General features: G+C 37.4%; 1 protein-coding gene across 1 annotated transcript in view; it reads left to right on the top strand.

Moving 5' to 3' along the window:
- The window catches only part of acbd6 (acyl-CoA binding domain containing 6), a 29,184-nt gene extending 23,326 nt beyond the window's left edge, over nucleotides 1–5,858 (top strand). Inside the window, exons 7-8 of the mRNA XM_083887673.1 lie at nucleotides 2,070–2,100; nucleotides 5,080–5,858. Coding sequence (XP_083743799.1) covers nucleotides 2,070–2,100; nucleotides 5,080–5,234 — 186 coding nt within the window. The 3' untranslated portion in view covers nucleotides 5,235–5,858. The remainder of the gene's footprint in view (nucleotides 1–2,069; nucleotides 2,101–5,079) is intronic.
- Nucleotides 5,859–16,587: the final 10,729 nt, after the last annotated feature.

Raw genomic sequence — 16,587 nt, 5'->3', positions numbered from 1 at the left:
ATCCACCTAGAGGGAATAGAAAGCTCTAATCCAATCAGCAGGTCCCCAAAGTGCTGCCCCTGAGAGAGAGAGAGAGAGAGAGGGTGAGAGAGACAACAATAGGATCACTCTGCACTAGGCCCAGTCAGAGACAGAGGATAGGAAATAGATGAAGGGAGGAGAGGGGAACAAGGAAGAGGGATTGTACAGAAAAGGGAGCAGGATGATAAATGGAATAGAGCAAGAGAGGTGTACGTGGTAATGGGAGGAGAGAGAAGAGGAAATAGAGGAGTGAATGATCAAAGAAAAAGATGACTGTGTGAGGTAATGAAAGGACAGAAATGAGGGAGGTGTGTTTTGGAGGTTCATATAAAAAAGAGCAGAAAGGAATGGTAGAAACTAAAGTAAAGGAAAGGACTACAACAGGGAAGAGGATTCGCTCTTAGAAGGGCAAAGGTACAAAAGACTGATTAATAAATTCACTCAAACAGTTTTAGTCATTGAGTAGTATTTCCTGTTCAGTGACATTTTACAGCACTGAAGCAAATGTCACCGTGCCTGCTGGCTCATTGTACTTGGCTGAGCAGCTGCTCTTGTTCTTAGTCCAGGAGGCAACAGTTTGACCGTTTGTCATCATTACGAGGTGCAAAGGCAGGTCTGAGCAGTGATTAAAAAGTGAATCTCCTGTTGAGGATGCCTGTCATATATCTGCACATACATATACACTACACACTTCTTACCCCATCTCTGTCCAACAGTTCGTAAAATAATGATATCTTTACCATTGACTCTTTGACCCCATGCATCATTTTACACTTAGAATGACACACACACACACACACACACACACACACACACACACACACACACACACACACTTACTTTGACTCTTCTCTGTATTGTGCCTGAGCTGCCGTGTGTCAGAGTCACACAGATTCCATCTTTAATTTGTTAATTAGAAGGAGTCACTGCCTGGCCAAAAAAAGTCACACACTCAGATGTCCGTTTGATAACAACATACAGTACATCTGCCATGGCATTACTTCTATAAGCTAATGCAGTGTGTGTTTTTGCCAAGATCTTGTATTTATGATAGAGTTGGACTGCTGTGCTCAGTCTTCTCCAGAACATCCCAAAGTTTCTCAGTGGGGTTAAGGTCTAGATTCTGTGATGATCAATCAATGCTCCTCGAACATGGGTCATCATCTTTTACAGTTTGAGCCCAATATTAATACTGTCATACTATGTTCAAAAACTGGTACACAATTTGTATTTTCTGTTTCCTTTTCAATCCCTCATTCTTGTTTATCTTCATCTGTTTCCTATGTTCTGAATGAAGATGGCAAGATGAATAAATTCCACTTATAAACATTGTCAGTGTATCTGAAGCCACATATACTGTAGCTTACTCCTTTCTGTGATCTCTCACTGGGCAAGAAGAAAAAAAAACTATCCCAAATAGTCCCAAGTTTTGGATTTGGGTAATAAGTTGTGGGTTGGTGGTGCTAACACTGGTCAGATGTGGTAGAAGTATTGTCATGTGTTCGGTTGTAGTTGCTTCTTATTTAAAGTAGGCCTGGGCGATATATCGATTTTATCGATTAATTTGAGTTTTTTTGCTCCGGACGATTTTAAAAATAAAAACATTGATTGTTTTCTCCTCTTAATACAGTGCAACTTTTGCCCTTGGGAGCTTTATTATTATTATTATTATTATTATTTTTAAACCATTTAAATCCAAAATTGAATTTTTTTATAAATAACATATCGCCCAGTCCTAATTTCAGGTTGATCAGAGCTTGAAGTCACCTGCAAGTTGAAAGGTTTGTTTTGCAGGTCATGTGTCCCTCAAATCAATATCTCATTTTCTCATAATCTGTCATTGGTACAATGAAAACATGAGAGCTTTTGTCCACAGCTATTTAGTATTCCATCACCTAAAGGTTTTCCTGTTGACTGGACAGGAAATTTGCAATTTCTCTCATCGCTAAATATACTGTATGTTTTATTCTAGATTTTTAGCCTTATATTTTATTCCTCCCCAGTTGCATGCTTGTTATATTGAAAACTTGTTTTTTTATCTTTTAAAGGACAATGAAGGACAAACAGCGCTACATTATGGTAAGGAGGCTACTACTTTAAATTTCTACAGAATGTTATATGCACTCATTTTCATAAAGGCGGGATTTGCTTTTGGCTCGTTTTCTGCTAAGACTCGCTCTTTTCTTGCATTAGTCTCGAATGTGTCATCCTCTTCCTACTACTCTGTTTGCCATCCTTCATCTTTAATTCCTACAATTGGATTTAACCTAGTTTCTGTATCCTGTGGGTGCAAGCAGTGTGTGTATTGTACTTTTTTGCTGTGTTTATGTGTGTGCATGTGCGTGTGTGTGTGTGTGTGTGTAATAATCGCTCGGTCTCCCAAAGGAAATCAGCAGTGGTCCTTAGACTCCCCTGACCCTCTCATGCCCCAACACACATGTCCCTGAGAGGCGTTTCCCCTGTCCTCTGAGCCTGTGCGTGTGTGTGTCTGTGTCTGTGTGTGTGTGTGTGTGTGTGTGTGTAGCTGCACCATCTGTCCCCCAACTTGGTGGTATCGGAGTTGGTATTGTATGTTGCATCTACCACCAGAGATTCACACACACTCAGCTGAGGAAACCCTGAAGATGGGGCATAAAAAGATGACTAATAAACATAAGCGATGAACTCCTGGAGACAAATAGCAGAGAATGAAAATTCATTCCCACCTCTCTTTGCACAGGGCCACAGTAGCTGGCAAGTGATTAATTGAGGGTTTACTGCTCACCATAAATTGTTCTCCTCCTCTACGGCTCCCCTGAGGGCCAGCCACTTTTTACAGCTCAAGGCCCAGGCGAGACACACGCCGCCACACGCACACTCACTGCTGGCTAAATAAAACACTGTTTCGATCAGAAAAAAAAAGAGGAGGAGGACTGCAAGCATGGCTGAAAAAATAAGCCAAGCTTTGTTAGTCTGATTTGGCTGAAGGAGAAGTGATTCTTATAGAGTTTGAGTGTCACACGCCGTGCACTTACTTACACACACACACACATTCCGATGTATCGTCATATCTCATATGTGCTCCTGCCACCCGGCCAGCGAGGGAGCCACCCCTGGGCTGGAGGTTAAAAGGCCTGACTGTCAATCACTGCAGCTGCTGACATCAGCAATCATGAGTCTGTGCTTTAAGAAGTAGCGAGACAGTGACACCAACAGAGAAGAGCACTCAGTAAGGAGAGCGGTAGGGTGGGGGTGAGAGGTGCACTGGGAAGGCAGGGACCTGCTAACTAGGTTAAGCAACTGCATGCTTCCTCGATATAAAGAGGGAGAAGACCCTTTTAGCGGGGCCACAAATTGCACAAAAGTGTTTAAGGAAACCACAGGTTCAGGCCATTGTCAGTGCAGGGACCTCAAATGGCCTTTTCATTAACTGCAGCACTGTACATACATACATACATACTGTATCAGACTACACAAGAAAATTACACAAATCCCTGATTCTCTTGTTAAGAATAATAATTTAAAAAAATACAGAACTTGGAGTGATTTCAATCACCAATCCATTGTTTCCAAAGAAGACTACAACTGTAGCCACATGAGATTTTTATTTGAAGTTAAATGCTGACATTATCATACTAACATGCTGAAATAATAATGCTTTTATCTTATGTTTATTGCACCAAACGTAGTGTGTTCATTTATTTAGTTAGCCTGACAATACTAGCTATTTAATTTAATTTAAATAATTGACACATTTTAAGTACTTTAATATGGATAAATAATTTTAAATCTGTCCCTAAACCAAATTATTAACAAATAAAAAAAAGTCTAAGATAAAACATCAGGTGGTCAAACTCGTCCTGAGGGGATTGTGAATGTATTAATTTTTAATAGCTTATACATTCAACAGTTGTTGAGAGAGAGTTACTGAAAGCTACCTACTGTATATCACATTTATGGTGGTGCTGGATTTAAGGTCAGGGGCTCAATAAAGACAAATTGATTTATCATCTGGGAATCAACATCTGTACCTAATGTTCATGCAAATCCATTTATCTAATAAATATTTGATTTCATTCATTCATTCATTCATTCATTGTCTATTGCTTTATCCTCCACATGAGAGTCACATGGAGCTGGAGCCAATCCAGTTGACATAAGGTTAAAGGCAGGCTAAACCCTGGACAGGTGACCAGTCCATCACAGGACCAACACACAGAGACAAACAATCATTCACTCTCACATTCACACCTATGTCAGATTAGAGTGTCCAATTAACCTCCACATGTTTTTGGACTGTGGGAGGAAACCGGAGAAACCCCATGGTCGCAAACAACGGTGCTAGCCACTACTCTGCCACGTGGCCCCGATTTATTTCACTGTCATAAATTATACTTTTAACGTGCCAGTGGCTTTAGGGGAAAAGTCCAGGGGTCGCAAAAGTAGGATTCATCCTAGGTAATTCTGAATGTTGCTACATAAGTTTCTAATAATCCATTGTATATATTTTTTTCCTGACTGACATCCATCAACCACAGCCAAAGCAAAGCAAAAAAAAAAATGCTTAGCCACTATACAGTTCTGGCACGGCTCAGCACGTCTTGGCACGTTTTTTTTATTTTCCATTAGCGATGGTACCTGGTACTTTCTTTAGTACCTGCGAGGTTCCAAGCGAGCTGAGCCGATACTAAATGTGACGTTGACAGATTGCCGGCTACTGATTGGCAGAGTGTCATCACTGGAAGTCTCCAATTTATTGTATTTCAGTTCAGTGACTGTGTCAGACAGAGTCTGTGGTCTGGTCCTGCAGGAAGTACTCAACTAATCTTTTTAATGAACTCATTCTAATGCTTCAGTTACACTGAATACACCTGCTTTACATGTCACTAGTTTGTTTGTGTCAAGTATAAAACGACATCGTGGCAGTTTCATGCAGCCATGCTATGATGACTCCACCCACGTTGAGGAGGTACTATATTAAATGGAAACCCATACCGAACCGTGCCATGCCGGAACTGTACAGTGCTGTTCCTTTCCTTCTCAGTCATCTCTTATTTGTGTCTTTTTTTCTTTCCCTAGCATCTGCGTGCGAGTTTGCTGAAATCGTGGAGCTCCTGCTGAACGCTGGAGCCGACCCTTCCATCAAAGACATAGAGGGTTCTCTTCCCGAGGAGGTCACTGAATCCGGCGCCATCTCCTCTCTCCTTCGCCAGTACACGGCTCCAAAAGGCTAGATCACCCTTCTTACCCACCACCTGTGTCCTAGTCTGACCCTTTGCTCCACTCATTCACTCTCACCTCCCCACCATCACCATCAGCCCTTCATTCCTGAAGAGACTCTGTTGAACCCCAGCAGTCAGTAGACCAGGATTCCAGACGTTTGAATTGATTTTATGTATAAACAACTTTGAAGAATTTGATTTTGTTGGCTTAACTAAATGTGTCAACATTAGCCCCCCCATTAAAGACACATATAATGAAACACACCCCATGTATATTTTCATCAATATAAATAATATATATATATATTGATTGTGTGCCAAGTATATGGTTGGGTGATAGGATGATTACTGTGAGACAATAGCTGATTCAGACTCCACTATACTGAGGTAGCAAAATCCTTTTGGTGTGTGAGACCATTGCAAGCAATATCGTAAATCAGTGAGCAGTGGCCCCAACAGAAGGACAGGATTTGAGCATCATAAGTATCTAGTTTTATCACTTATTTATGTCACCAGAGGAAACAACAAACAAACATTCCTATTCATTTAATTTATCCACTCAAAGATTTTGAATTTCAGAAAATACATCAAACAAAATATTCTACATGTCGCCGAATCCTATCGTGTGGGTCTGAAAACCAGCCAGGCCTTTTTTTTTTTTTTTTTTTTGCCTGGTTCAACTTGTGTTACTGCAGGTCTTTTCATGATTCAGTTGCGTTATGTTCCAAGGAATGCTTTTATCATTTGACTTATAATATCATTAAAGTCCTCAAGAAAATTGATTTTCTCTGACTTTTTATTGATAGTCGACATTTTACTGTTTCTTTACCTCGCAGTGTGTTTGTGTACACGGCATTCTACATAGAATAAATTAACAGAGCTGAGTTTATTTATTTAAAAAAAAAAAAAAAAAACACAAAATAATACCTATAATTCAAATGAACCTTAAATGGAGTATTATAATACTGCACTACATTGTGTTTCTGATTTTTTTTAATTAAGGAGCTTGGGAATCCTACTCACTGTTAATCAGAAAGGATCCTCTCTGAAAAAAACCCCACAAAACTGAGACCAAAATCTGCGTTGTTTGTCCTCAGGCCAGCTCTCAGATCAGCACATTTTCTCCACCTCAGGTCACACACACACACTCAATCTGCCACATGAAAATACACTAAATAAATCTAGTTTCCTGGTTCTTAACTACAGCTTCACAAAGATGCAAAAGCACATTTTGTACATAACAGCGGGGACAAAGCTTAATCCTCTGCTCTGTAACACACTGCCTTGCCCCGCGCTTGCCCTCCTGCACCAGCGTACTTAAAACCCTAGAAATCTGCTTTGACACAAGGTGTTAGATAACCATCTCCACATGTCTGGTTGCAGTCTGTCACTCAGCAATAGATGGTCTAACCCAGCATTGGTAGTCATCACCAGAGGCTCCACTTCAAATTCATTTTTTTTGACTTGACAGTACTTCTAGTGAAAGAAGATGCAATACATGATATGAATTAAAATCTATTCATGTGATGTCTCTACCTGTAGATGTGTCCCTACTTCACAAATCACATGAGCTATCATTTACTTTTGTAAACTTCAGCTATAAAGACTTTCTCTTTTCTTGTTTTTTTTTTTTTTGTGTCTCCCCTCATGAATTTTGAGGATGAAGCCTACATGAGATGTGAAGAAACCTTTTTGAGTATTCGACCTGAGTCGCGGGACGTGATGCACTACAATCCCACAAAGAGACAACCAGTGATCATCTCAATGTTATGAATTCCATCCACATCCTGCCATTACACTGTTGGTGTATCTCTAAAGCCTGTTTGGGGCCCGTTGTTGTCTCCTCGTTGCTTCCTAAACCACGTTACACTGGCTTGAGGTAAGGGAGGGTGACGGCAGTCATGCATCCCCCCCCCCCTCCCCGGCTCGTCTGCAAGACTCTGACACTAAGCCCATTACGCTTCCATTATGGGGCTTCAATTTTCCTCTGAGCTTTTCACTTTTGACACTGCAGCTCCCTCCATCTCCAAACCACAGACTCACACACACACACACACACACAAAGAAACACACACAGACCCAAATGTATTCAGCGGCTCTGTGTGTTTATGTATTTTCAAAGGTGCAAAGTAATAAACTACATTTACTCAAAGCGGTAAGCTGAAGTACAGCTTTGAGGTACCAGTACTTTGCATCGAGTGCTCTTTCGTTTGTTTCTGCAACTTCATAATTAACTGCAGCTCGTTTGTTGGGAAAAAAACATAGAAGGTGTCTAAAGGACATGTAAACGTGCTGAGACACAGACACAGTGAGAGCTTCTGTTGTGTTTAATCTGTGTGTTTTGCTCAGCGCCCGTGAGCTGTCTTGTTGTTGGTTTTTATCGTTTTACTTTCCCTCTTCTGTAAAAGCAGTACCATGTCGTTGCTTTGGCCAGCTCTTAATGCAACTACGCCCCCCCACCCCTCCTCCAACTTGTCTGTAGACTGCAGCATCCCTCCATACACACATCCGCCTAGAAAGTGCAGCTGGGAACCCAACAGTAAGCAGAAATCCCTCTGCCTCTGAACCACTTCCTGTATCTTAGAGAGACTGATCTCTGTGTGTCTTAACTCTAATTATTTGTATGTAGTTTATGGTGAAGAGATAGTGTCAAAAAGTTAATTCTGCACAGCTATCGCCATCCCTCTTTAGAGTATTGTTATTGCTTATTGTTCTGTTTATCATTTGTCTTTGTGTTTTTTGCACCTTGGTCTGTATGAAACAGCATTTTTCTTTTTCTTTATCCTTTTTATGTGGGGAAAATGAAAATAAATATGACGTGACTCGTCAGTGTATTTACCAAAGCAATGAGGTAACTGCACTGTAGTCTGAGGCCTTCATTACAGCAAACATGGTGTATTATAGTGTATACAGTGTGTTAATATTTGTCATAGTTTCTCGATGGTCAAAAACCCTCCTCCTTTGCTTCCATTTTATATCGCTGATATCTGTAGCTTATTGAGTGGAAATAGCCCAGTTTCACATTAAAACAGCATTGAGCTCATAACCTTGACGGTGTCATTGAGAGGCCTCGGTTTGACTCCAGTCCCTCTTTAAGACTCACTCTGTCATCCTGCAGATCATTGTTCACTGCAGGCAGGATGGAGTTGTTTGGGGGAGAAAAATGCCCTGTCTCGACGCTGCAAGATTGACTTTCAGGATAAAACAAATCCTATCTATTTTGCATGTTAATTTATTCGCTTTAGCTTGAGATGGGGAAAAAAACTGTTTCCTTCAGGAAGTTTGTAATAAAAGCCCTGCGATCAATGATAATGGCATTTGTGCTTGTGTTTGTCATCTTCGCAAAAGCAACAGTGGTGGAGTTTCCTCAGATTTATTTGTATACTAGTGCTGTAAGTGGCGTGTAAATTATCCTAACTGTCTGTGTGGCTCTTTATCTTTGTAAGGCACTACTATTAGAGCCTATCCATTAATGCACATAGCCCAGCCAATCAATGCTTAAATAAAAATCAGCTCAATTTGTGGTGTTTTATGCAAACGTGCTAACTCCAACCAGGCTGACTCTTTGATTTTTGTTTTTATAATGCAGCAGGAATAGCTAAAACACAAAGGAATCGATAACACTTAAGTTTGGGTTAGCTTGGCCTGCTCTCAAACAACTGCTGCACGTCGCTGCATACCAATTAGTTTCATACAGATGTACATTGCGGTGTAATTTTATTATAATTCTAGACATAGTTAGCCAACACCATAGTTACGGGGAATAAATAATCCACTTAAGCCTGTGAAGTTTTTTAACACTGGCCGCACACACACACTTGTCTCTGCATAGCTGTGGGGACATTCATAGACATGTGCTCTGTGTGTGTGTGTTGAGAGGGTCTTAAAGACAGACAAGTTTTTTTTAGGTGTGGAAGTAGGGACGTACATGGCTGGTTTGGTAACCACTGACATAATGCATTCCTTTGCCTCGTACCCTAACCTCAACCATTTCAACAACATCCCCAACCCTAATCCAAATTTAAACCTAATGCAAACCTTAATCCTGCAGTTTAGGAATGTGTTTTTGTCTCCATGAAGCCTGCTGTTACTGACAATGACAGTGTTTAAACCAGAAAAGAGGTTATTAAGAGGTAACAAATACAAGTACACACTATTGCTCCATTGCTACAAATGAAGATTCTGTCCTTGGTGCAGTAATGACAGGCAAGTCCCGAGCCAAGTTGTCAAGTCAAAAGTCAAAACCGACAAGTCAAGTCCCGGAGTCCTGCAGTTTGTTTCGAGACCTTTTTACCACTCAGTAAATAATTCTTAATTCTTTAATAATAGAGAATCGTATTTGAATTTGATTTAAAATCGTATTTGAATTGGATTAGTATCGTATTCGAATCGGATTCGAATCGGATTCGAATCGGATTCGAATCGGATTCTAATCGGATTCGAATCGGATTTGAATTGGATCAGATTTTTTTGTCAAATTTTGTACGACATACCAAAGGATGACTTTTTTGTCAAATTTTGAACGACATACGAAAGTATTTTCGATTTTGGTTGACATATTAAAGTATGAATTTTTTTTCAAATTTTGGACGACAGTATAGTATGAGGTTTTTGACAAATTTTGAATCAATACTTTTTTTCAGAAAAATTTTCACATTTTGGAGAACATTGTATAGTATGACGTTTTTGTCAAATTTTGGACCAAAATTCTTTTTCAAGAAAATGGTCAGATTTTGGACGAAATAGTGTAGTATGACATTGAGATCGACGACGTAGAATAGTATGACGTTTAGGTCACATTTTGGGCTAAAAAAAAAATTCTAATTTTTTTTCAAATTTTGGACGACATAGTATAGTATGACGTTTTTTTCAAGTTTTGGACCAAAATTGTTTTTTCAAAAATGGTCAGATTTTGGACGAAAATAGTGTAGTATGACATTGTGGTCGACAACATAGTATAGTATGACATTTTGGTCACATTTTGGGCAAAAAAAAATTGTCCAATTTTGGACGACATAGTATAGTATGACGTTTTGGTCACATTTTGGGCTAAAAAAAAAATTCCAAAAAATTGTCAGATTTTTGACGACATAGTATAGTATGACGTTTTTGTCAAGTTTTGGACCAAATTTGTTTTTTTCAAACAAATGGGCAGATTTTGGACGAAATAGTGTAGTATGATATTGAGGTCGACAACATAGTATAGTATGACATTTTGGTCACATTTTGGGCAAAAAAAAATTGTCCGATTTTGGACGACATAGTAATTGTCAAATTTTTGGACCAAATTTTTTTTTTCAGAAATATGGTTACATTTTGGACGAAATAGTGTAGTATGACATTGAGGTCGACGATAGAGTATAGTATGACATTTTGGTCAAATTTAGGGCTAAAAAAAATGTTTAACATTTTTCTCCACTTTTGGACGACATAGTATAGTATGACGTTTTTGTCAAGTTTTGGACCAACATTTTTTTTTCAAAAAAATGGTCAGATTTTAAAGGAAATAGTGTAGTATGACATTGAGGTCGACAACATAGTATAGTATGACATTTTGGTCACATTTAGGGCTAAAAGAAAGAAAATTCAAAAAAATTTACGATTTTGGACGACATAGTATAGTATGACGTTTTTGTCAAGTTTTGGAACAACATTTTTTCTTCAAAAAAATGGTCAGATTTTGAAGGAAATAGTGTAGTATGACATTGAGGTCGACAACATAGTATAGTATGACATCTTGGTCAAATTTTGGGCAAAAAAATTTTTTTTCAAAAAATTGTCCGATTTTGGACGAAATACTGTAGTATGACATTGAGGTCGACGACATAGTATACGATGACGTTTTGGTCACAATTTGGGCTAAAAAAAAAAGTTTAAAAAAACGTTCGATTTTGGACGACATAGTATATAGTATGTCGTTTTTGTCAAATTTTGGACCACAGTTTTTTTTCAAAAAAATGGTCAGATTTTGGATGAAAAAGTGTAGTATGATATTGAGGTCGACGATATAGTATATTATGACGTTTTGGTCACATTTTGGGCTAAAAAAAAAAATTCTAAAAATTGTCACATTTTGGACGACATAGTATATTATGTCGTTTTTGTCCCAATTTGCACTTTTATAAGTGTATTCTATTGCATATTATCACACGACTAATATAATTACAAGGTAACCAATGTGTGGCCTTTGACATGTGCTGCTGAAACCCGGGATTGAACCAGGGACCTTCAGATCTCAAGTCTGACGATCTCCCAACTGAGCTATTTCAGCTATTTATTGTGTGTTTTTAAACGAAAATAACAACACAGTATAGTATGATGTTTTTATCAGATTTTGGACCAAATGTTTTTTTTTCAAAAGATGGTCAAATGTTGAACGACATAGTATAGCATGGCGTTGTTGTCTAATTTTGGATGACATAGTATAGTATGAAGTTTTATTTCAAATTTTGGACCAATTTTTTTTTTTTCAATTTTGGACGACATAGTATAGTATGACGCTTTTGTCAAATTTTGGACCAATTTTTATTTTTTTTTTAAATGGTCAGATTTTGGACGAAATAGTGTAGTATGACATTGAGGTCAACGACGTAGTATAGTATGACGTTTTGGTCACATTTTGGGCAAAAAAAAAAAATTCTAAAAAATTGTCAGATTTTGGACGACATAGTATAGTATGTCTTTTTTGTCAAATTTTGGATCAAAATTTTTTTTTTTTAAATGCTCAGCTTTTGGACGATATAGTGTAGTATGACATTGAGGTCAACGACATAGTAAACGATGACGTTTTGGTCACATTTTGGGCAAAAAAAAAAAATTCAAAAAAACTTTCGATTTTGGACCACATAGTATATTATGTCGTTTTTGTCAAATGTTGGACCAAAATTGTTTTTTAAAAAAAATAGTCCGAATTTGGAAAAAATAGTGTAGTATGACATTGAGGCCGACGACATAGTATAGTATGACGTTTTGGTCACATTTTGGGCTAAAAAAAAATTTCAAAACATTTTTCGATTTCGGACGACATAGTATAGTATGTCGTTTTTGTCTAATTTTGGACCACAGTTTTTTTTTCTAAACAATGGTCAGATTTTGGACTAAAAAGTGTAGAATGATATTCAGGTCGATGACATAGTATAGTATGATGTTTTGGTCACATTTTGGACCAAATTTTTTTTTCCAAAAATGGTCACATTTTGGAAGACATAGTATGACGTACTACATAGTATAGAACTTCGTTTTTATCCTAGTTTGCACTTTTATTTCTGTATTCTATTGCATATTATCACACCACTAATACTCACAGGGCCTTCGACATGTGCTGCAGGAACCCGGGATTGAACCAGGGACCTTCAGAGCTTCAGTCTGACGATCTCCTAACTGAGCTATTTCAGCTCCTTAGTGTGTTTTTAATTGAAATCTACAACATAGTATAGTATGATGTTTTTATCAAATTTTGGACCAAATGTTTTTTTTCAAAAGATTTTTCAAATGTTGAACGACATAGTATAGCATGGCGTTGTTGTCAAATTTTGGACGATATAGTATAGTATGAAGTTTTATTTTAAATATTGGACACATTTTTTTCTTCAAAAAAACGACATAGTATAGTATGAAGTTTTTGTCAAATTTTGGACAATTTTCCCCCCCCAAAAAATTACATAGTATAGTATGACGTCCGATCATACGATGTCCGATTTTGGACGAAATAGTGTAGTATGACATTGAGGTCGACGACATAGTATAGTATAATGTTTTTGTCAAGTTTTGGACCAAAATTGTTTTTTCAAAAAATGTGTCATATTTTGGACCAATTAGTGTAGTATTACATTGAGGCTGACGACATAGTATAGTATGACGTTTAAGTCACATTTTGGGCTAAAAATATTTTTCCAAAAAATTATCAGATTTTGGACAACATAGTATAGTATGACGCTTTGGTCACATTTTGGGCTAAAAAAAAATTCAAAAAAATTGTCAGATTTTTGACGACATAGTATAGTATGACGTTTTTGTCAAGTTTTGGACCAAATTTGTTTTTTTCAAACAAATGGGCAGATTTTGGACGAAATAGTGTAGTATGATATTGAGGTCGACAACATAGTATAGTATGACATTTTGGTCACATTTTGGGCAAAAAAAAATTGTCCGATTTTGGACGACATAGTATAGTATGTTGTTTTTGTCAAATTTTTGGACCAAATTTTTTTTTTCAGAAATATGGTTACATTTTGGACGACATAGTATAGTATGACGTTTTTGTCCCAATTTGCACTTTTATAAGTGTATTCTATTGCATATTATCACACGACTAATATAATTACAAGGTAACCAATGTGTGGTCTTTGACATTTGCTGCTGGAACCCGGGATTGAACCAGGGACCTTCAGATTTTAAGTCTGACGATCTCCCAACTGAGCTATTTCAGCTCCATAGTGTGTGTTTTTAAATGAAAATAACAACACAGTATAGTATGATGTTTTTATCAGATTTTGGACCAAATGTTTTTTTTAGTGTAGTATGACATTGAGGTCAACGACGTAGTATAGTATGACGTTTTGGTCACATTTTGGGCAAAAAAATAAATTCAAAAAAATTGTCAGATTTTGGACGACATAGTATAGTATGTCTTTTTTGTCCAATTTTGGATCAAAATTTTTTTGCAAAAAAATGCTCAGTTTTTGGACGAAATAGTGTAGTATGACATTGAGGTCAACGACATAGTAAACGATGACGTTTTGGTCACATTTTGGGCAAAAAAAAAAAAATTCAAAAAAACTTTTGATTTTGGACCACATAGTATATTATGTCGTTTTTGTCAAATGTTGGACCAAAATTGTTTTTTCAAAAAAATAGTCCGAATTTGAAAAAAATAGTGTAGTATTACATTGAGGCCGACGACATAGTATAGTATGACGTTTTGGTCACATTTTGGGCTAAAAAAAAAAATTTCAAAACATTTTTCGATTTTGGACGACATAGTATAGTATGTCGTTTTTGTCAAATTTTGGCCACAGTTTTTTTTCTAAACAATGGTCAGATTTTGGACTTAAAAGTGTAGTATGATATTCAGGTCGATGACATAGTATAGTATGACGTTTTGGTCACATTTTGGGCTAAAAATCTTTTTTCAAAAAAATTATCAGATTTTGGATGACATAGTATAGTATGACTTTTTGTCAGATTTTGGACGAAATAGTGTAGTATAATAATAATCTGTAACCTACCTATGTTTAGGCCCAGGTCATACGTCCGCAATAGTCCAATGTGGCATACAAGTCATCAGCCCTTTTCCACTGTGGTCTGCTCTGACCCTACAAGGATGACTGCGTGAACACCTACAGTCCGTGCAGCTCCCTGTGGCATGCCATTTCCAAGTCAAGTTGGTGGCACGCTTCTGTTCTGGTCAAAAGAGACAACAGAGACTCATTTCAGTCTAAAATTAAAGATAATAATACGTTTAACAACAAAAAATACAATAGTGTAAGGGGTGACACTCTTGGTTGAACTGGAGAATTGTTCTTCATGGTCTGAGTGATAAAGAATGCTGGCTATAGTCCTGCATTATAGTTTGTCACATTGACATATAAGCTAACTGCCTGCATATGGGCCATAATTCCCTCTTTGCCAGACCACAAAGCATATTTGTCCATGTATCACTAAGCACTCCACAATTAGTTAACAGCACAAAGATTAAAGATAGACGTGATAGTGCAGTGCCACAATCTGCTGCTGTGTCTCTTTAGCACTGTGAGGATAAGAGAAAGCGGCAGCATCTGCGTCTGTTTCCCTATTATTTTTTCTTTTTTTTTCCTCTCTCCCTTTCCTCTTCTCTCTTTTTTCTCTCTTCATGCATCTTTCTTGTCACCCCTGCCCCTCCCCACCCCAAAGTGAGAGAGGAAAGCAGCATCAATCACTGTTAACTGACTGACCACTGTCTGTTGGTGGTACTAAATGGATCTCCACAATTGAATAGAGGCCTAAGTGTGTGGTAAATGCTCTCAATGGGTAAATGAATTTGCGGGTTAACTCGCTCTAAGAGCGTTTAGATAAGGCAAAATAATAAAAACACCTAAAGCAGATATTTTTCTTTTGATATATTGGAAACAAAGCTGAGCTGAAAATCTTAACTCTCCCATTCATCACTGCAGGCCTGGCGTATTCAAGAGAAAAGTAGCACAGGGTAACCCAAAGACAATTCAGCTTTATTTTCCTCATATAGATTTGACTGTACACAGTTCATACCATTACACAGAAGGCATACTGTAAATGAATAAATTCAGTGCTCTCTTTTACATCTTTTTCAAAGACACATGGCAATAATAATAATAATAATAATAACAATAATAATAATAAATAGCGCTCGTGAAACAAGACAATCAACACGTTTTTCAAACTGTACAAAATTTACAACAATTAAGATGCAAACCTCTGAGGCAACACAGACTTTAACGAAACAGCAATGGCAATGTGTTTGTACAGGATTTTCACTCAGCGCTGTCGATCACTGCAGCCTCCAACTGACAATGTAAACATTTTGTTCATGCGAGGTACCAATGAAACACTTACAGTGGGAATCAAACGTGCATTTAAGGGAATGTAGAAGTGAATTATACTAGATTATATTATTATTATTATTTCCAAATGGTGACTGGTGCTGCAATTACCAGCAACATCAATAATGTGCAATATTGTTCATAGTAACAGTCACTTTTTGACTGTATTTTAATTTAATGTACATATTTTATTTATTTTTTTACAATACTGAAACCATAACCAGTGTTAAATTCTGTATTTTTCTGCTAATTCACACATATTTAAGCAGCTATCTAGTAAATCAAAGAGTTTAATATATTATAAGTGACCCTTTAACACAAAGTTGTTACTCTTTTTATTCCTTATTCTGTTTGCGTTCCCTGTACTTCCACATTAACCCCAGTGCAGTTACACTGTAAATATAAGCCTTTCATTGATACCATACATCCAGTAAATATTTACACTGTAAATTGAGTTCAATAATCCACAGTTTTCCATGTTGTCTTAACTCTGTTGCTTTCTGTTTGTTGATTTATTTTCTGGCTCCTACATCGGATGCTCCAGTAGAAAAAAAAAGGACTTGGCAAATGTTCAGGAGAAGGTGAGCAAATAGATTTGTTTTTGTCTTCACTGAAGAAACACAAACAAGAATTTCCCCCCACAGATCAAAAATAATGACTGGATTTATAACATGGTCACCAGGACACTCAGTTTTCAGAAGATAGAAAGAGAACGTTTTCGGGAGAGTCAGAAAAACAGCGGATCAGCGTTTTGTCACTTATTGCCTGTGATAGTGTGGGGATTTTAAGATGCAGCTGATTGAAGTGCT

Source organism: Microchirus variegatus (genome assembly GCF_963457635.1).
Source record: "Microchirus variegatus genome assembly, chromosome: 4".
NCBI lineage: Eukaryota > Metazoa > Chordata > Actinopteri > Pleuronectiformes > Soleidae > Microchirus > Microchirus variegatus.
This window is presented reverse-complemented; position numbering and strand designations above follow the sequence as displayed.